The following is a 22,750-nucleotide window of genomic DNA, read 5'->3' on the forward strand; positions in this document are numbered from 1 at the left end:
TACTAATTATCATATGCTCATAGATAATGAAATTATTCTTAGCACTAATAATATCATCTGTGAGATGTACAAATACCTGGTTAATCTCGAGTGAGCTTCATACACGTCCACTACAATCCTTCACTAATCACCCCAAAATGTGTTATGCTAAGGATGCAAAAATTCAACCACTAAGTCTCCTAGAAATAACAATATTAATTCTCTTTTTTCCAGTGAGCATCTGTATTAAGTTATCATGTATGACATAGACAATCTTGCATTTATATAAATGAAAAACAAACAACCTTGACACCACTTTATTTGCAAACATTGTACATCATAGACACCATTGAAACAACTGTAGTTCCAAACATTGTACATCACTTATAATCTATCTGGTCATTGTCAGTTAAGCGTCATATGGCTCATTCAAATCCTGCCTCTTAAACCTCATTCCTTCTCTGCATATGTTGTTCCCACAATTCCTTTTTTTTTCTATGCATCTTGCTCCTTCCCTTTTCTAAAAATCATAATTCCAGTTGTTTTATCTCTGTTACTATATTCACTACTTCTAATAAAGTTGGTCTAGACTTTGATTTCTATTTTCTAATAGTTACTTTTTTGGCAGCCACCATAATTAGACTCAACAAGGATTTACTATGTCTAGGCAATTCCGATTCTATATCATAGCTCAAAAAAGTAATTTCCCCAGTCTAGCCAATCCACTCACCCAGCATCTCTGACAGAGAGTGGTCCATAGGCAATCCCTAAAGTCTACCAGCTCTTTACACACAAAAAATATGCTCCCAGCCACCTCTTTCCTGCCCATCACACCTCCAGCATTTGCTATCCACCTGAGGAAAAATTCTTTGGAAAAGATCATAAATCTCCTAGATTTTGTTGCATATTTTAAGAGATGCGCATATATTCCCCCATTGTCTCTTTGTGAATTGCTTATCCAGTCTCTCTTCCCAATCCTTTCTAACCTTCTCTGATTGATTCTTACAGTTATCATGCAATATTTTATATGCTGTACTAACTATTCCTTTTTTAATGGCAGCTTCTGTTCTAGATTCTATTAAAACCTTTACCAGTGCTGGTCTTTCATTTAAGATGCCCCTATTTCTTTCTATTTGCCTATACTCTGATATCAATCCTTGATAGGGAAGGCAATCTCTAACCTGCAGTCCAAATAAATTCTTGGTGTCTTCCCATTCTATTACCTTTCCCTTTCTAGTCATTTGCTCCTAATACCTTGGTTCCTTTGCCAGTTTTCTCAGTCTTTCAACATCTCAACCCCAGGCACATTAGCTCTGGATCCAAACACTACCACAAACTAATAAACAAATTCCTGAAGTTCATCACCAAGTATAGACTCAACCTAATACTTGGTGGTGATATTCACCCCAACCCTGGCCCACTCACTTCAGATACACATACCCCCTCTACTTGTAATCTAAGCTACAAACCTACAATTAATAGGCCAACTAACTCTCTCCTAGTCTGTCATCTCAATATTAGAAGCATTAATAACAAGGTACATGAATTGCATGCACTTCTGGATGTCCACTCCCCTGAGATTCTCTGTTTATCTGAAACCTGGTTAAAACCTAACACTAAAGACAATGAAGTGTTACCACCTGGGTACAACATACACAGGCTAGATCGTGCTTCGAGGAAGGGGGATGGGGTAGCTGTACTCTATAAATCTGAGTTGAATGTCACCATAGAATGTAATACAACCTCCTCAGATTAATCACTCTGAGATTCTTGCCACCAAATTGCAACTTAGTAAAAATAAATGCATTAATATCATCTGTATGTACATTCCCCCAGGGAACAATATATCTACATTTGAAGATATCCTGCACTGGTTATCATGTCACTACCCCCAAGAAACCCCTACTACTTGGAGACTTTAACATAGACTGGGGCACCTGTTCCTTAGAATCCCCAACCACCCATATTAACCTGCATGCATTTACACAAATCATATCCACCCTTACCAGGATAGGTAAACCCAACCAAAAAGAAAGTATACTTGACTGGGTACTCATAAACAGTCACCCCCAACTGTACACCTCTGGTACCCTCCTTAATGGCCTAAGCGATCACCTTCTCCAATATGTAATTAAGCACAAAACCATTAATTCCCAACAACCCTTACTCAGAAAGGTTAGAAACAATAAAAACTTTGACCCTGCCAAATTCCAACAAGAACTAAACTCATGTAATTAGTCTATTCTAAAACACCTCCCCTTAGAGGAAGCAGTAACATACTTTAACAACAAATTCCTTGAGATCCTTGATTTGCATGCACCTGTTTGTTCAAAGAGAACCAAGGCAAAAACTGCACCATGGCTTTCTATAGAGTCTAAACTCAAAATTACCCTTAGAAACAAAGCATGGGCTTTATGGGGTTCTTCTAAAGACCCTCAAGATCACATTAAATACAGGCAATCCAGGAACGAAACCAAAAAATCAATTTTACAAGACAAAAAACAATACTACTGTAATTTACAGACAGTATATCAAAATAACCCTCAGAAGTTTTGGGCAGGTTTAAATAATCTACTACATCCTGGACAAACTTCAACCCCAATCCCTGCTGCTACTGTTGATAAACCCCCTGAAGATGTTTCTGGTAGTTTTAACCAATTCTTTACTGAGACAATTCAAGCCCTAGCTAGCCAACTACCTCCTAGCTCCCCTGGTCCTGAAAGTAGCACCCCAGAAACCTACTTGCGTTCAGCTTCCAACCAGTCGCCACTTCACTTATCCGTACCTTGATCAAAAAATTAAAACCCACTACACTTTCTGCTGATCAACTCCCTGCCGAGTACCTACAAAAATCAGCTGATGCTATTGCTTACCCCGTCTCAATACTAATCAATCGAACCATAGTAGAAGCTAAAATTCCCACCATCTGGAAAATATCCTATGTAATCCCACTTCACAAAGGAGGCAGCTCTACTGAATTCTCCAGTTATAGGCCAATAGCTATACTCTCTCCACTTGCAAAGATTATGGAAAAATGTATTCATAGACAATTCATGCACCACCTAATCCAAAATCGCCTTATGGCAGACACTCAGCATGGCTTCCGTCCTCATCACAGCACTACTTCAGCCCTCCTAGCCTTTACTAACACCATAAACCATAATCGCAACAGTAATTATATATACTCAGCCCTCTTTTTGGATCTTTCCAAGGCATTCGATATGGTTGATCACCAACTTTTAATCCACACCCTGCAAACATTCTGTCTAGACTCTGGAGCTCTCCAATGGTTTCAATCCTACCTGAATGGTCGACAGCTGGCTGTCCTCTGGCAGAACAAACTCTCTAACCTTCTACCTAACACCCTCTGAGTACCACAAGGCTCTATACTAGGGCCCTTGCTGTTCTCCATCTTCATTAACGACCTTTATACTGTCATCCCAAAAGTCAGCTGTATCCAATATGCTGATGACTCTACTCTGATTTGCTCAGCCACATCTCCAGTAGAGTTATGGTCAGCTACCCAGACCACCTTTAATACAATAGAAAACTGTCTTTCTGAACATCGTCTGATCCTAAATCCCAAAAAAACTAAAATGCTGTTATTTTCACCAACACGTAGGTCTACCGCTTTCACCTTTACCATAAAATCAAATGATGGCACAATAATCTCCCCTGACCCATCTACAAAACTATTAGGTGTCATCATAGACAATAATCTCAAATTTGACCTACATGTTAACCAAACTATCAAAACCATCAATAAAAAACTAGCGTCACTTTACAGAATAAAAGCCTTCCTAACCCCTCCAGCTAAAATTGCCATAGCTCGCTCTCACCTTCTTTCAACCCTTCTGTATGCATCCCCTCTACTCTCAAATTTGAACCAGACTGTCCTTAACAAACTCTCAATTTGCTACAACCACATTGCCAGGTTTGCCATTGGGCTGCCTTTTAGGACACATCATTGCATCCATCTAAATCAGCTTGGTTGGCTTGAACTACCTAGCCTAATCCAGTATAACCAACTGATTATGGCCTATAAAATCCTCTATAATCCGGACAATACTCCTGCACTTAAAAATATTATCACCCCCTATAACAATCCTAGACCGCTTCGATCCTCTAACAAACTACTAATTCAGACTAGCAAAATTAATAACACAGCCGGTGATTCTCTCTTTGCAAACTCTGTAAGTAGATCCTGGAACTCAATTCCAGCTGATATTACCTTACTTTCCACCTTAGGTCAATTTAAAACTAGACTCAAACAACATTTGTCACTTAACTGGCTATGTTAATGTATCAAGCCTGGCTAACTCGAATGTGCAAAAATCTGTTAACCAGTTTACTGTGTAATTTAATTTAATCCTGACTTGTGCTCAGGACTAACTTTAACCTGTGGAACTTGTTTAACTTGCTTACTTATGTAATCTCTGTAAATAATCTGTTTGTAATATGTAATGCTGGTATTATGTAATGCTGTATCTGCTTACCCTTGGAGCTTTTCTCCCCGGGCCTCCGCTGAAAATAAACATGCATCCAGTCGGACTATCCCGGTCAACAAATGTAAAATAAAATATATACTCCTAATCAACCTTATAATTGTATAAGGAAAAGCAAATTCTTCCATTACCCTGCTCATGAAGTCCCAGTCTACCCTGTCATATGCTTTCTCTACATTAAGACCCACAAGTAACAGTTGTATTTTCTTACATTCTGCTTCCCTCTGGATTACCAGTGTTCTGTTAATATTGTCAAATGTTTGCCTCCCCTCTACAAAACCACACTGATCCATATCTATCAATTTTGGTATCATTTTTGCTATTCTTTTAGCCATTATAGACATAAACACTTTATAGTCATGGATTAGTATTGAAACGGGCCTGTATGAAGCTGGATCCAATGGATCTTTACCCTGTTTAGGTATTACTGTTACCACGCTTTCTTCTAAGATGCTAGTCCTTCTCCTCTTAAAATACTGTTAAACAAAACCTTCCAAATCTTTATCAGTTTTTTTCCCTCCTAGTTTCCAGATATCCACAGGAGTACCATCTGTTCCTGGGGACTTTCCTGTAGAATGGTTATACATAGCAATTTTTCTCATCCCTTCCTATCCTAAGTGTTAGTAATTGAGCCTCATCTACATATAACCTTGCATATTTAATTCTTCTATAAACATTTCCATTTGTACCTTTTCTTGATTTCCATATTTCTCTGCTTTATACAAATTTTCATAAAATTTCCAAAATATTTCTAATACTTCTACAGGATCTCTCTTGTTGTCTTCCTTGTTATAGCCTCCCTAAGCTTGGTGACAGCCCTTTCCATTTTCTGTTGCCTGAGTCATTGTGCTAAAAGTTTTTGTGCTATAGAATTATTATCAAAAACAGTTGCTTGACAGCAGTCTTTCTAAACTTGTGCATATTATCGAGGTAATCCCTTATTTTCTGTTTAGCATTTTGCATTTTCTTCTTTTCTTGTTCTGAGAGATTCCCCCTATTTTGCAACACTTTAACATTTGTCAGTCCCTCTAAATAATTCTTATTTCTTAACTATATCTCCCCTTTTCTTTATTTCCACCTTAGTTTTAAACTCCATTTCAATTTTATCCTACTCCCTATCTGTATTTTCTGATGAAATTTCTATCTTCTCCAGTAGCTCATGAATTAATTCCAAAACCCATTCCTTAAATTCCTCCCTTTTCAACCGATAGGTGAGAAAGCGACAGTGTCTCATATTTTATGTCATTACCTTGTGTTTTTATTTTAGTTATTATTGGTGCATGATTTGAAATAGCTATTGTGTGCATTTCAAGACCTTCAGTTAAATGCACAGGTTCTTGTGAGATATAAATTCTATCTAGCCAAGCCCAGTTTTTGTATCTTGGAGAATATGTAAATTCACTCTGAACTCCTAGTACTGAATGCACATCTTCCATGCTAAACATTTTCATAAATTTCTCCAAAAAATCTACCCTCCTTTGTTATATTTTCCCTTCTAGGCCCCCCCGACACATCTTCACTGATGCAAACCAAATTCCAGTCTCCACCTTTAAGTAATATTCCTGCTGAAAGCTGATTATTTCTCCCAGAATTTTCTTAAGATCCATCATAGCAGTTTTAGGCTGAATGTGAATGCATGCCAGAGTAATCCTCCTCCCTTGCCAGTAGCCCCCTTAGTGCTATACATCTTCCATTACTATCTTTTTTCCTCTTCTATTACTGTTAGAGCTCCTCTTACAATTAATGTAAGTACTCCTCTTTTCCTCTGCCCCAGATATTCTGCTGAATAACCATCCTGAAAACCTTTCCGTATCAAATTCACTTTTTCAGTTCTTTCCAGGTGCGTCTCCTGTAGCATAACTATTTATACTCTACATTTTTAATACAGTTCTCTACTCATTCTTTTTTATATTCATCTGTAAGGCCATTCAGATTGAAAGACATCACAGAAAGCATCATTTCTTATATAGTTATTGCTACATTTTATGTATAACTGCTTTTTTGTTAAATGTCTAGTTCCAATTTTTATGTTACATGCATATACAGTTCTGCAGGTTGGTCTTTTATACACTTGTTTCTTGTCATATCCATTTGAGCCTATGCCACATCTTGCATAACTTTTTTTTGAAAGCCCTCTGAGAGAACAGTCAATCTCCCACCCCCCTTAAAACCTATCAACTTAATAACACACAAAGTATGTACATCTTCAAATATTGAAGTTTTTGATTCCTAATAAGAACAAAAGTTCTAAGTTGATAGCCACACAGACAGGCTTGAGTTAACCAAAAAGAAAGGTTAGTCATGCTAAGATGCTTGGTGTACAGCCTGTGGTATTAGTAAGTGCTATTTGATTTTGTCTATCTTTATAGCTCTCCCAGCTGAGAAAACACTTGAATGCTTTCAGTAAATACTTTCTCCATGCCATTTCTCTATCAAATGGTCTTCTAGTGACATACAGACCAGGCACAAAACTACTAAGGATACCATGTTTACCAGAAAAAGCCTTATAATAATCAATATTCTTTTTCATTTTCATGGTTTGTAATAGAATTGTTAATGGATAACACCCTAGGGTCTTAACCCAGTCATTTCCCTATATGATTTTCCTTTTGTCATATTCTCTTAACCAGACATTTCCTCTCTCCTTCCTTTTCTTCACCACTTTTTTTTTCTTTTACATTGCATTGCTTACATTTCCTAAAACTGAACAAAGAAAAAAGAGAGAGGAAGGGAGAAAAAGAAAAAGCAAATTCACCTGTTTATATTAGTATCCTCACTGCATTTAAAAAAATGAGAAAACTTTACTTCAAGTCTAATTGGTTTTGTCTTGTGTTTAAAATTTTGCCAGCTGGGAAAAAAAAAACGTATTTCTTTCAGATAACATCATGTGCTAGCCAATTTTGATTTTCTTTTTCCCTCAGCCAGTCCTTCCCACTAGACTGTCTCCAGTTTCTCTTTATCAGAGTGTCTTCATGGAGACATGAGAACCAGACAGACAGTTTCTCTTTTATCAGATTGTTTCCATGGAAACATGAAGACCAGCTGCAGAATTGCAACTAGGTATACATGCATTTGCTAGAAAAAAAGCCTCATAAGATTCAATATTTTTTTCATTTACTTGTTCTGTCTTAGAACTAATCAATCTAAGGTCTTTAATCCAGTATTTTCCCCATGCAAGAATGAGGAAAAGCACATTAATTTTAACTCAGATCATAGGAAGTTCATAGGTTTATAGGTGTGTACTAAGCTAATGGCCCTGAAGCCAATGTAAGGCTAGCCCAAGAAGATTCCCTGCCACCCAAAGTTAGTTCCCAGTGCCTCTGTCAAGCAAGGGCACTAAAGTGATCCCTGGGGTGAGCTTCCTATTGCCCATCCATTCAAGGGCCAGTGAAGTGCTTTGCTTGATGTGAATGGGAAGTTTGTTCCAGAGTATGGGAAGTCTCTGGGTGAGGAACCTGTCCCTCCATCATGTTCTGTTTATTGTGGTAATGAGGTTAAGGTCCCTGGACCATGTGGCATGGAGGGATTGGGATTTCTTTAGGTGTAGCTAATCTAGCAGCAATGGGTCAGACATGGCTTTGTAGGTCAAGCAGAGATCGCCTATAAGTAGGTGATAAGAGACAGAGTATACCTGGAGTTTTTTGAACCTGTCCATATAGGGCATGTGTCTAAGGCCTAAGATCCTCTTAGTGAAGTATTTTTGTGGCCTTTCCAGTTGTTGTAGGTATCTAGTGAGAAACATACCAAATGGGGCATTGTATTCTATAATACGTCTAATGAGGGACGAGTAGAGAGGGATTATGACCTCTTTCTTCCTGGATGGGAAACCTTTTGTAATGAGATGTGTCACATAGAGGGACTTTGTGACTACAGTGGCAATGTGGTTATCAAAGGAGAGGTTGCTGTCAACCTGTGTCCCCAGGTCTCTTATCACACCTTCGGTGTTTAGTGGACTACTGCCTATGTGGTAGTTCATGGGCACCAAATTTTTCCCAAAGGGAATGACAATTCACTTCTTGGCATTGAGCTTAAGGCCATGGTTCTAGCACCAGTCATTGGTGTCAGTGAGGCCTTTTTGTAGACTGTCTACATCAGTTGGAGAATCAGTAATGGCTCCCAGTTTGCAGTCATCTGCGAACTTGGACAGCCAGAGTCCCTTTGTGTTGGCTTGAACTTCAGAGAAGTACATGCCAAACAGGAGAGGAATTAGGACCGATCTCTGTGGGACACCACTTGTAACTGGTCAGTAGTCAGATTTGGAGACTGCTGCTTTCACAGTGTGGGTTCTGTCAGTGAGCCATTTGGCAACCCATCTTATTATGTAGGGGTTTATGCCTAGTTTAGTGAGTCTATCTATGATTCCTGAGTGAAGGATGGTGTCGAAGGCCTTGGCAAGGTCTAGGTTGGCTGTGTGAACTACCTTGCCCTCATCCACAGCTCTGGTGACAGACTCGACTAAGTCTATCAGGTTGAGCAGGCATGATCTACCATTCAGAAACCCAAACTGTATGGGGTCCTGAGTTTGGAGATTCCCTTTGTCCTTATTTATAAAGTCCATGATGATATGCTCCATAGCCTTACATACTAGACTTGTCAGGCTAATGGGGTGGTAGTTCCCAGGGTCTGTAGTCGCTCCCCCTTTGTGGAGTGGGATGACCATAGCAGTGCACCATTCGGTAGGAACAAAGCCTGAAATGAGGCTGTGATTGAACAGGGCCCTTGCCAGCCTAACCAAGACTTTAGCCCATGTTCCAAGTCGGCACTCAATGCCCCTGCCCACTAGGGACAGAGGTGGAATCACAGGGATGTATTTTCTGTTCCCCATCCACTTATCCAGGTTGCGCTTAAAACGGGTTAATGAGGTACTCTGCTTGAGGATGGGGGGGGGGGTCACTGGAACACAAAACTGTCCCGCCAACAAGTCCTATTGATGTCACAGACCAGGTTGAGGTCACGTGTGTGGGCTACTCAAGTGGAGCTTGACTTGCTGATATGCAGCACTCCCATCAAGGTGGGTTCTGAGATTGCTTTGTATGCAAAACAGTAGTTACCTCTGAAGAGTCTATATAAGACTGAGTAGTGGGACAGGGCTTTTAGCCTATCTGTGTAGGGTAGATGTTTGAGGTCCTGGATTCATCTGGTGAGGAACCTCTGTGGTCTCTCCAGCTGCTGCATGTGATTTGTGAGATACATTCCAAAAGGGGCATTATACTCATTAATTGGTCTTATAAGGGAAGAATACAGGGATGTTATGACCTTCTTGTCCATGGATAAGACACCCTTACTAATGAGGTGGGCCATGTAGAAAGCTTTCTATACAGTGGAGAAAACATGGTGGTCAAAAGTCAGTTTGCTGTCAATCTGGGTGTCCAAGTTCCTCATGACTGATTGTGTGCTTAGGACCTTGTTATTAATGTAAAGGGGATGATGATGCATTTTTTGGCATTCAGTTTGAGGCCATGTTTCTGGCACCAGTCATTTGTTTAGGTGAGACCCTCTTGGAGGATGTCCATATCACTAGAGGAATTGATGACAGCACCCAGCTTGCAGTCATCTGTAAATTTAGTCAGCAATAGCCCACTAGTTTTAGCCTGCACTGCAGAAAAGTATATCCCAAACAACAGAGGCCCCAAGACTGATCCCTGGGGTACACTGCTCATTACGGGTCTACTGCTTGATGTGGCTTCCTCTTTTTTGACTAGGTAGTTTCTATCAGTAAGCCAGTTTGCTACCCATCTGGTAACATATGGATTTATGCCTAGTTGAGTGAGTTTATCTATTATACCCGAGTGGGGAATACTATCGAAGGCTTTGGCCAGGTCAAGGTAGGTGGCATGCACTGTCTTCTCCTCGTCCATGACTTTGTGACTGTCTCAAAGAAGTCAACCAAATTTAACAGGTATGACCTTCCCCTGATGAAAGCAAACTGTGTGGGATCATGTGTTTGGAGGTTGCCAGTGTCCTTGTTAATGAGGTCCATGATAACCCATTCCATGACCTTGCAGATCAGGCTAGTTAGGCGTGGATCAGTGGATGCTCCACCTTTGTGCAAAGGGATGACAGTGGCTGCCCTCCACTTAGCTGGGACAAAGCTGGTACTCGGGCTTTGGTTAGAGTGTCTAATGGTGCTGCAGGTTCCTGCCTGAGTTCATGTAGGATGCAGCCTGGGATGTTATCGGGTCCCATGGAGGCTGTATTTTTTGCCTTTGAGAGGGCAGTGATGACTTGCTACCTAGAGATAAGGCGCTGGGGATGTTCTGATTTTATTGATGGGGGAAAGAAGGGGTGAGGTTTTCACTGAACCTGTCTGCCAGCATGTTGGCTATATCTCCGGTGTTTGTTTATGTGGTGTTCTTGAACACCAGTTCTGAGCAGATCTGAGTGCTTCCTTTGAGGTTGCAGACTTATGTGAAGAAAGCCTTATGATTGCCTTTAGCAGATGTGGCCAGTTTGGACTCTGTTTGCTTTGGAGGATTTCACTAATGCTCTTATTTGCTTGGTCAGTCTAAGGCAAGATTGCTTCCAATTAGGCACCTGCTCCTTCCTGGTCCTGGACAGCATTTGTTCCTTTTATTATAGAGTTTATTTATTGCAGATTTCCACCAGACAGGTTTACTCTTCCTTGAAGAGGATGATATTGTCCTGTCTGGTATTTCTGATTCCATGCAGCTATATAAATGCTCATGTAATACATTGGTGTAGGTTTGGACATGCGTGCCAATTCTTGTGGAGTGGGATGGGGCTGTGAAAGTGTTTATACCTTCCCTCAGGAGATTGTATTCAGCTTTGGAGAAGTTTTTTTGTTGACCCTAGCTGGGGGGAGTCAGGGGAGATGGTGAGTTTGAAAGTGACCGCTTTGTGGTTGGATCATACCAGGGAGAATGACAGTGTAGAGATGCTGCAGTGGTTACTCATGTTGGTTAATAAAATGTCCAAGATATTATCACCTCTTGTGGGGGTGTTGACCAGCTGGTCCAAGGTATTTGCATTGACGAAATCAATCAGAAAAACTAAATGAAAACTCCAGCAAAGCTAGAACTTCCACTGAGTGACCTCCCAACCTCCAGAATCAGAAGCACATGGGATATATGCAGATGACCCTTATGAACATAAGGTGTTTCAGCTGTGTGGCGATTCTGAGTGCCCATGACTTATTTATTTTTAAGTTGTTTCAGTAGACAACTTCAGGCCAGTAAAGCCAAACCCCACTAGCTGTGGATATGCAGATTTTGGCCTTGTTTGACCTCATCAGCACATCACAAGCAGAGTGTTTGACTAAGCATTAGAAACACAGGGCTGTTATACCCAGCTGATGTCAATTACCATTAGGGTGACTGCAAAATATCCCAAATAAACTAAAATAAAGCGAGTGTCAGAGGCACATGGGATATATTGCATATGACCATGTCAGAGACACATGGGATATATGCATATGACCATGTCAGAGACACATGGGATATATGCATATGACCATGTCAGAGGCACATGGGATATATGCAAAAAAAATTCTGATTGTTTTTTCTGTGTGACCTTCTCACTCATTGACGAAATCAGGGAATCTGGGCATATGTGTTTTGGGATGAGTGGTTCTTCCAATCTATGGTTGGATAGTTAGTCATCCAGGATCAGGGTAAATGGTTGAATCTTGATAGATTTGAAGAGGTCCAGATAGGTGGAGTGGGCATCTTGCGTCACAGTTGGGGGCCTGTAGCTAGTTATGATTTGAATAGGGGTCTTGTCAACGGGTAACTGCACCTAGAGTGTTTCCTGTGCGTCATACTGTTTGACCAGCCTAGAAGTGTGTATGTCTTTAATGTATATTGCAACTCCACCTCCATTTGCTTTGCTGCCCATGGTTTGAGGTCTGAATGTATGATAGGGTGAATAACGTGGTATGGCTGGGGTAGTCATCGCTGCTTTGAACCAGGTTTCTGTGATTGCACAAATGTCGGCATCTTCCAGGGTTAAGAATGCTTGCAATGAGTGCAGTTTCCATGTTTATTCTCCTAACATTTAGCAGCATGGCCTTTAATTTGCGTTTTGATGAAATTTTCATGTTGGTAGTTTTGACCTCATGGCATTGCCTTAAAAAGGCACTATGGGGAAGGCAAGAGCCTTTGCCAGAAGCCTGAAGCCCAAGGGAGACAGATGCAGGCCATCTCTGGCAAAGCATTGTGGTCTGAGAATCATGTCTTCCCAGGCTGTCAGGTACTGGATCCCCTTGGAATGACAGCAGAAACTAAGCCAATTGTTAAAATCAATCATTTTCTGTTTATGTTGAGGCATCATTCTGGGTGACGGTAGAATGCTGCTTAAGGCTAGGAACATACATGCCTGGGACACAGATCAGCAAGCTTGGTCATGTCTCTCTTCATATAGTCCAGAGAGGTACATCTGAAGTAATTTACGCCAACATGGACTATGACAGAGTCATAACAGTACCTGTTGTTGAAAAACTTGAGTGCATGGGTGATATGGTGGATTCTGGCACCTGACAAACAACTAACCATGACTTTCTCCTTATCCAGCATGGTGAGGGGCACATCTGTGTGTCTCACAATGGGCTAATATGTTTGGTTTATGCTTAGGCCTTAGTGGCTGTGTGAGACAAGTGTGTGGTGCGGTGGGCAATGGAGTATGCATGTGTTTTTTGTCTCTGAGGTCTCTTGTTTGGGTATGTTTTTGTTGGGGACCTCTGCATATGTGGGTGTGTGTTGTGTGTGTGTGGCTTGTGTTTGAGGTGTGGTGTTTGTGTTGACAGCCTTCTTAGTGCCAGAAATACTGGCTTGTGAGGGAGAGAGCATATACTCTAGATTCTTAATGTAATTGCATCTCTCACAAATTGTGTTCCTAGGTGACAGTAGTAGATGGTTGCCTGTGTACATGATGCAGTTTGCTACACTGTCTCAGGATGCCTGTGTCAACCAGACTGGCAGGAGAAACCATAAGAAATTGTCCATCCATATTTGTCAGAATCTGGGGGAGAGAGGCCAGAGAGAGCTGAAGGTCTAAGAGGTGTACTGCTAGGTGATCACACAGGTGCTACTAAGGGAATATTTGTAGCTGGAATACCTCACAATGGGCTAAAAACTTTGCAGCTGCAGTGCTGACATGCAGACAAGCCCAAACCAGCTCAAATGCGGGGTTTAAATACCACAAAAAAGTCATCTTTAAGAAAATATTTTTTGGAGGGGTGAGTACTGGGCACCATCTAAAAGTTTGGAAAAAGTCTTTATAGGTCATGAGGATAGTAAATAATTTTTTCTGTGCTTGCTCTATATAGAAATTTGTATCGGAGTTAATAACCAAGAAAATGAGTGCAAGAGCTTCTGTTCACAGGATTATTTTGTGTAGGTTACTCACCATGTGTTATAATCCATCTATTAAAATCATATGATTTGGTCTGTGCAACTGAGTGTGGTGATCAGGTTCTGTAATGGTTTGAAGTAGAAACAGCTAAATCGACTAACAGACTTTGACTTGAGTAAGTGTTTACTGTGTTATGGCTCATTTATGGCATGCTGTGAAACTGTACATAAGCTCCATTCCTCAGTGAAGAGTAAAACGAGCCTCCCTTTTTGGCTCTATTCATACTGCTCCTCCCACTCATCTTTCACTTCCATAGAACTTCTAGAATCATCCAGATTAGAAATATTTAAAAAGCCCGTCTCAGTTGGCCTATAAACCAAATGCATTGGTAACTCCTTTAACTAAACCATCACCTCCTCTGCTTTCACAAATGTTAGCATTCCTTCAGTCAAAAACACCTTCAGTACAACAGAAGTCTGCCTATATTTCAATGGCTACCTTTTATATTCTTTAAAACCCTCAACAAGATCCAGCTGTTGTTGAAATAATAGACTCCAGGTAGTTGTGATCTGCATATCCAAGTTGTCCTGCCAAAACAGTTTTTTTCCCATACCATGTCAGAAATTGAACCACAATAACTTTGGGTTTCTCATACTTCCTTTTATTTGAAGTTAACCACACATAAATCACAGTGTCATTACCTAAAGAAGTCTTTGTGAAGCCTATCCACTAAACCATTTGGAATAGAACTTTTGAAAGTATTCACTCTGCAAATTGCTAGTCATGAGAATGTAGGTCTCCTTTCTGTTCAGTGAAAGATGACAGAAGGAAGGTAGAGGTAAATGCATTCTGTAGTACTGCATATTCCTGTATATCTTCCTGCATATCTGCACTCCTCATCACAAAATTCTGGAAGAAAAAAAAAATAAATCTGTTTGCTCATTGTATTTTTAGGCTGCTATGGCCCTGGCTGTATAAGGTATTCTTGTAGCACTAGCCATGGGAGTCTCCCCTAGTTTGGATTGCAAGCAGTTCCCCTTCGTGGCTTGCTCCTGAAATAAACCTTTTGATTCTGTTTTACTTTTGTAACATACCATGATGAAACACTCAGAGGCAGCAACTAGGAATAAATTCCAAAATTTAATGGTGCATCTGGTGCCGCAGCATCTAGCCTTCAAGGAATAACATAAGCCACCACCAGTTCCCATTATATATTACACTGCTCCAGTCAAACAGTTACATTAATCATTCAATTAAGTAAATGATTACACCTACTTAAAAATACATTCTCCTGTACAAAATTCCATATAATACAAACAATTACCCAATACCGATAAATACTTCATTCAAATTCACATCTAAGTTCATGCCTTTAGGTTTCAATATATTATATGTTATTATTCATTTCATTTCCATTCTAAGTAAACTGGCTAATCTAGCTGTGTGTGTTTTTTTTTTTTTTAACATATCAGGCAGCCACCTTCTCAGCAGGCCTGTATCTTCAAGTGAAAACAGTACTGCATTTGAATGGAGTCGTATCTTGTACTGTCCCAGTCAGATAGCTTGCCAGAGAATGTTATCTGTCTTAGGCCTCACTTATTCCTTTTCACATTGCACATATTAGCTATTTTTATACATCTATAGAAGGTAGGTTTATGGCCTAAAACTATGAGCGGTGAAGCAGATATTTAAGTAGTTCTATATATTTTTCTTTTTCGAAGAACCCCACCTTCTCCCTGAGATCTGAACTTCATGACTGATGGGTGTGGCCCATCCTCCACTTGAACTTGCTGGTTCATCAGTGTTGAAGTTCACGTCTTGGAAGGTGTGTTTTCTAATGATTATAACTTTTTCCTCAAAAGCTGCTGGAGCTCCAGGTCATCATGTGTAGAAAAGCATATCTGGTCTTTCACAAGGATCAAGTGTTTTTAGGAAGGCCGTAATTCCTCTCAGAAGTGTTCTCTGCACTATTCTTGAATCAATCTGTCCCTTTCCCAGTTTTCATTGGCAGGAAGGTGACCAGAGCAGAGAGAAGCAACCACACTTTGTCTAATACCAGTTCAGGGTTTGCATAAACTGCCAGCCCAGGTTTTACATGTGGTAGGTATATGAATTTAGGAAGAGTGAACAACTGCTGTTTGACCCTAGAAGTGTAGGGCTCACAGTTAACAAACAGCCTTTCTAGAGTAGGTTGCTAACAGTAAGGATCTACTCATAGGCCAACTCGTATTTCAGTTGACTCAGTGGCCATTAGAAAATGTTACGTAGCTGTTCCCCAGCCTTTATAGCCACTTGCTCTTCATTACATAAATTCACCAAGTGTTATTGCCTTAACTGTGAGTTTGAGTCAGACCACCTTTGGTATATCTGTACTTCAGAACTTGTCTTGCTGAACTTTTGAAATTAAGAACTTGTGATGCCTTCCAGCTCCTCTTTCACTGGTAGTTCACAGTGTGGAAGTCATTGTAATTGCAGGACCCATCAGGGAGGTCCCAAAGGTTAAATGTTCAGACTGTATCAGTTGATCTATGAAGGGATGCTCCTTGATGGAGCAAAGATGCACTCCTACCATCCCCTGTACTTGTGTAGATTTTCCATCCATCTAGGGAGTTCCCTTCAAGTCAAGCAGATATATATTTTTTTATATTACTTATTAGCAATAGTGGTGTCAGACCTTCATTGTTATTTCCTGCAGTGTGAGGAATGCACTTGCTTATGTTTGGAGTAGGTTTAATGTTGTGTTCAGGAGCTAGGTGCATTTTTGAAGCTTGCACATGATGTCATGGGCTGTGCTGACATCCAGCACACATTGTGCGAGTTCATGTGCCTTCTGGTGTTTGGGGTGGGTGAAGTATTGGACTCAGGACCTAGGTGTACTTACATAGTTTGTCCATGATTTCGGGTACATTTACTTTCAAACATGTACTCGCTTAGGAGTGGAATCTTTAAAGAAAAATGCTGGACAGTGATTGGTGGAGGATGATGTTAATATCAAGACTCGTTAAGAAGAGTCCCCTTGTAGATCAAGTCATATGGCAAGAAAGTTTATTTCCTCATTTAGAGGAGGTAGCATGAATCATGTTTTTGAGTTGCTTGCACCTACATCTCACTTAAGTTTGAAGCTCACAAACCAGTAATGGGGAAGCACCAAAACTTCTCCATTAAACCTTAATGCAGTACTTGCTGTTCCAATCCTGTCTCTGATCCTGCATTTCTGAGCACTGTTGACCAGAACCACTGGCAGAAGTCCCAGCAGTGCTTCTTCAAACTGGACAATTCTAGATTTCTGGCCATTCCTGAAAACTGGCAAGTTTTGAGTGTTACTTTGCTAGAACATGTTCTGTGTTCATCCTGGTGCCAGTACCTGAGTTTACGTCTTTGAACCCTCTGACGTACAACAAACAGCTGATATTGCGGAGTATATTACCCTATTGTAACTATGTGCTGCTAAATCAGCATATTCACCTGATTTCTAGCATCTTGATCACATCCATTAATATTTGTTTATATGCTCCATAACTAACTGCTGCCAAATAAATTGCATATTCAGCAGCTTTTGTTTTATTAGTAGAACATAGTGTTTTTATATATTTATAGAAAATGCAATGCTAAATGTTTATTTTCGTGATTGCTTATTCAAACCTGGAGAGAGTTTCAGACGTCCAGATTTTCCACTATTGAACATTAATCTAGGGTGGCCTTTCACATCCTTTCTAATATTAATTAAAATTCTACATGCTGTTGTCTTAGTGGAAGAAAATGTTCTAAAATAGTGACCAGAGCAATGCAGTATGTCCATTTTTGTGAATTTCTATATTTTTATTCCAGAATGAGAACTTCAGAGATGAACTGTCACAGCTGAACTTTAAGAATCTACAACTGATTAGTGAGAATTCAGATCTAACTGCTAAAATGGAGTCTAACCTTAATACCATTCATAAACTAAGCACACAACTAACTGAACTTGCGTGTCAGAAAGAAGAGTCATCAGTGGTTGCCATGCAACTGCAGGAGGCCTTGAGTAAGTTGGAAAGAGTGCAGTTTGAGCACCAGTTTGAGTGGGAACAAGAAAAGAAGCTGATGGATGAAGAATTGCAGAAATATAGAGAGAAGGTAACCTTGTTAATTTATATTTTCACACTGTGCCAAGAAACACAAGTTGCTAATTAACCAGCCTAATGATACAAGAGTTTTAATCCAAATGTCGTGTGGAAACCTATATTTGCAAAGTGAGATCTATCTGTACTTGATGAATATGTTAGATGCATTAATGAATCTCTAATGCAGTTCATAGTGTTTCAAATATTTAACATTGAGTAGAAAAGCTCTAGTATCTTAAACCATTTTTGGTACAAAAGCAGTTTTGACAGTCTGTGTTGTCTTGTTCTGTATTTTATGATACTATTTATGTTTTCTACACAGGTGTGCTATGTTATAGTTTATTTGTATATTCTTGGACATGCTTGCAGGAGGGATACAGTCTCTAGAACAGTCTGTATTTCCAAGTATTTGCTTAGGGAAAATAATTAAAAGTGAATAAGTCCACAGCCCCCAAGATGCGGTGTTGTGATTATTATTGTGCAGCTCCTGATAGTGCTAAAATAATTACTGCAGCATGTCTGCTCTCACTGGAATTGTATTCTGACTTGTGGGATCGGGTAATTATTTTCTGAATTTTCTTGTATTAAATAGGTACAAAGATTAAGTGAGCTAGAGAATGAAATGATTCAGTTAGCTTACAAAAATGACGGCCTGATGCAGGAGCTGCAGGACAGTAAGGAGAAGGTAAGTAGTGTAGCTCGTTATATGTCATTTCAGTCCCAACATTGAATTGCATGTTGCCTATATTTGCAGTGAAATATTAAAGTGACTTTGCATTATCTCCACAGTCAAATCAAAATAGTCTATTATGGTGTTTGGAAGGCTGCCATCGTCATATAGTTTGCTGGAATATACTAAGTTCCATGCAGAACCGTGGTGGTTTTATATTGACACTATTTGCACAAAGGGTGGTATTCTGGAGCAGAAATAGCACGGTCTTCTGGCCACTGCCATACATATGTTCTGCTACCAGTTGCAGTTATAGTTCAGCACTTAAAAGTGCTGCTTGATCTTCAGGACGATCACTGACCAGATGCCACCTTAGGGGCAATATACTCCCTTTTGACTCTCATGCAGGAAGCACTACATCAAGCTGCATCTCCTTTTTTGTCTTTTTATGAGTAGATAACTTTTGTGCAGCAGTCTCTATATTTTTCCAGTGGCTCACCCAGGTCATAAAACTAGCAAATGTGACTGTTTGCTTGAGAAGTTATTTATTGTTGTAACTGACTTCATTTTTTTTTCCTCATAAATTTAAGCATTCCTTGCAGCATGTTCATTTTTTGCTGTGCTTTTTATTTTCAATGATATTTGGCATGTTGAAGCTGCACATATTGCTGCTTTGCATTTGCTTTAATCTACCGTAACTAGAAACTAAGCTGTTATTCCCTTAATAGTGATATTCTTGTCTCTAGTCCAGATTCAAAAGCTATTTGAAATATACTTTAGAGGACACAGTTCATTATTGAAGATTACATAGCCACCGTTACACTTTTTGGCTTACTCCACTTTGTCTTTTAGGTCCTGAAGATTAGTACTAATTCAGGTCTGGAATACATGGATCTTTTACTGCTAAATTGTGGTTTGTAGTCATCCTAAGAAAATTAGGAACAGAAATTGCCAGATAACGCACATGTCTGCTTCAAAATCTGACTGCAGTGTTAGCATTTTTCATAGTGGATTTAGTGACTACTGCATTTCGAAACTTTAGATGCTCCTTGTATGGTTATACTTTTGTTGCCAAAACGTTTTAGTATGTATGCAGCCAAATATAATCTAATTGGATTGGCTCCATGACAAAGTGTTTGTGGCTGTGACTGTAACCCAGATGACTCCAGTTTGTAGCCCAAGTGTTGTAGCCAGCTGGGGAGGGATGGGAGTGACACATCAGTATTGGCTCACTGATTTTAAAGGTTGGTTGTTGCTGGCGTTTCTGCCATAGGAAATGGCTAGATGTACAGCTCCTGTACTTGCAAAACAGAGGATGAATCTACCAATGAGTGCACAGTTCCTTAACTGAGAATCAAAGGTCTGTGAAAACATGCATCCACATCTTGATTTGCATTCCACCATGCTTTCCATCCAAAATGGGAATGGTATTAAGCAGCATTAAAAACAAATCTCTTAACCTCTGCGTTATAATGGCTGCAATCCTTTACTCTTGCTTCCCTCTCCCAATGTCCTCAGGGTCTATAGGATGATGGAAATAATGGGCCAGTAAGGAGTAATGTGGGATTCCTGACTATTGCTTTCTGCACTGGTACCAGATTGTGTGAGGTGAATGCTCCATTGCATTTAGTCAGCAGAAGTGATATAGATTCATTTTTAATAGTTGTCAGCTGCTACAGTTTTGGATTTGTTTTGTCCCAGAAAGATGAGCTTTCCTTCCCTTAATGGAAAGTATTTTTGTAAATGCTATCAAGACTGGCTACTGCACAAGATTTGTGATATTTTTGAATTTCTAAGATGGCTGCATACTGATCAACAGCTTAAATTTAGCGCGCTCTGTGTAAAAAAAGAAACTGAAAGATAAAGGCCAGGGATTCGGTCACTTATAGTAAATTCAGTACTGGATGACAGCAAAGAATAAACTAAGAGACCCTGAAAGAAAATTAACTTGAAAAGGTGAAGAGAGAACACTACTGGGAAGAATCCTGCAGCTGTTCTGCAAAAAGTAGCTCAAACTTCAATTTTGGTGCAAGACTGAGCTTCCAATAATTTTGAGGGGAAAAAATCAAATGAGCTCAGAGCTGATTAAAATAAGCAAAATGCTGAAAGAATATACTCAAATAAAAGGCTGGAAAAATAGAAGAATCTGTAAAAAGATATTCACAAAAATCAGAAGTCAAAATGAAGAAAAGGACAGCTAGGTGTTCAAGAAGAGATGTTTGCAAAATAGTGGAATTAGAGGACAGAGCACAAAGGGAAATATAAGATTTTCTGCTATACCAGAGAATACAGACTGTTAATTTTATGAAGACACAAATAAGCACTGAACAGACACAGGAGGAGGAGCTGTTAATTTAAAGGAGATGATGTGTGTATGCACCAAGTCTGTCCATCAGAAAACAGCCAAGACCTCTATTAGAAAAGATACAAATCTACCAGCAGAAACAGCTGATCCTGACAAAACTGTGGCAAAAAGGGCAAAGTATTAAAAGCGGGAGTCAGTACAGTATTTGTAGAAAATTATTATACACTGTACACCAGACAGAAGAGAAACAAATGTATTCTAGCAATCAGGGAATGTCGAGGCAAGTGTGAGATTCATGCTGCTGTATCCAGCTGTCTTCAAAATATTTCTTCCTGGAAGATCAGTCTTTTTTGATGCAGAATAAGCTAAGGAGGAAATAGAAAAGTTTGTCCAACAAAAAAGCCATCAAGCCAAGAGGATTTTGTCTTCTCATTCTTTTGCTTAATAAAGCACACTAAGAGTTTGCCAGGGAAACCTTTTCTACTGTTCCAAATGAAAATACTTGGAAGATGGAGAAAAGCAGGAGTCTACTACTAGAATTGGAAGTACCTTGGAATTGAACTGGAGTCTGTAGTTTGGAGATGAAGATGAACATGAAGAAGACCAGTAACACAGAAATTAGTGAATAAATGTGTGAATGCAAAGCATCAGTTGCATTTGTCAAATACAGCTATATAAGAAAAAGTGGAAAGAGTTGGACATTTGTTGACCTTGTTAAACCTGTGGGGAACTGAAGGGCATTTGCTTTACTTCACATCATTAATGTTTGGAAGGACACTGAGGGGAGGGGAATATGGAGGAAAAAGGTAAATATAAGTAAAACAATTTATCTTTTAACAGCATTTCTATGTAACATTTCACGATATAAATTGCATGTTTGATAGTAAAGCATTTTTAGTTGTTCTTATATGTGCTAAAGATGTTAAAGTAAATAGATGCCTTTTTTTCTCTTCTTTTTTAGTATTAAGAATTGCAGGGATTACAATAAAAAGGCAAAAAGGCTAGACAAAAGCATGATGAAGTTAATAGGCTGTGCTCTTAGGTTATTGAGTTGGGGAATGGGGTGCAAATTACACAGATCATAATATATGTAGAGCTGATATGTTTTTCTTACTTTTCCATAGGTGAATGTCTGGATTAAGACTCTTGGTTTAATCTAATCCACCCAGAACCCTTTTTTCCCAGTTTTGCACATGGGATTTGGGGTATCACTTCACCATTGGCAATCTAGAGCCAAGGTTTACACAACAAATGGAAGCAAATAAATAAGAGAACACAGTGAATATAATGAAAAGTTTTCCTTTAGCAATAAATGTGTCAGCTTGTCTTTAGAAGCCTGCAGCTGAGGACTGCATTTTTTTATATTTTCATGAAGACAAGCTGATAATAGGGCAATAAAAAGCCAGAACACTTGTTTCTTCAAGGCTAAAAGTTAATGTTTTTTGAAAGCTTTCAAGTTATTTTTCACATCTGAGAGGGGAGTAAAGATAAAAAAAAAAAAAAAAAAAGGATCAACACCGATTAGTGTAACCAGTAAACACAGGATGAATCCAAACCAAAATTACCACCAAAACATACCAAAAGGTCCGGTCACACGCAGCAATCAATGAAGGCAGCCACAAAGGAAACCGTATATCCAGTATAAATTAACAGATGTGGTTTGGAATAAATGGATTATTTACTACATTGGGTCTTGTGGATTTATACTGGATATACTGTTTCCTTTGTGGCTGCCTTCATTGATTGCTGCGTGTGACCGGACCGATTAGTGTAATTAGAAGCACAGGCAAGAGCATGCATCTTAGCATGGATAACTTCATATTTAGGTTAATTAAGGCATGTGTTTGCAGCTGTCTGTGATAATTGTTTCTTTTATGAGGGT

The 22,750-nt window shown here is 39.5% G+C and overlaps 1 protein-coding gene across 1 annotated transcript in view; it reads left to right on the plus strand.

Moving 5' to 3' along the window:
• Positions 1-22,750, plus strand: part of NINL (ninein like) — a 1,970,063-nt gene that overhangs the window by 1,856,104 nt on the left and 91,209 nt on the right. Inside the window, exons 20-21 of the mRNA XM_044057633.1 lie at positions 17,622-17,906; positions 18,486-18,578. Of these exons, the coding sequence (XP_043913568.1) occupies positions 17,622-17,906; positions 18,486-18,578 (378 nt within the window). The remainder of the gene's footprint in view (positions 1-17,621; positions 17,907-18,485; positions 18,579-22,750) is intronic.

Source organism: Protopterus annectens, chromosome 1.part2 (genome assembly GCF_019279795.1).
Source record: "Protopterus annectens isolate FY-2018-M chromosome 1.part2, PAN1.0, whole genome shotgun sequence".
NCBI lineage: Eukaryota > Metazoa > Chordata > Ceratodontiformes > Protopteridae > Protopterus > Protopterus annectens.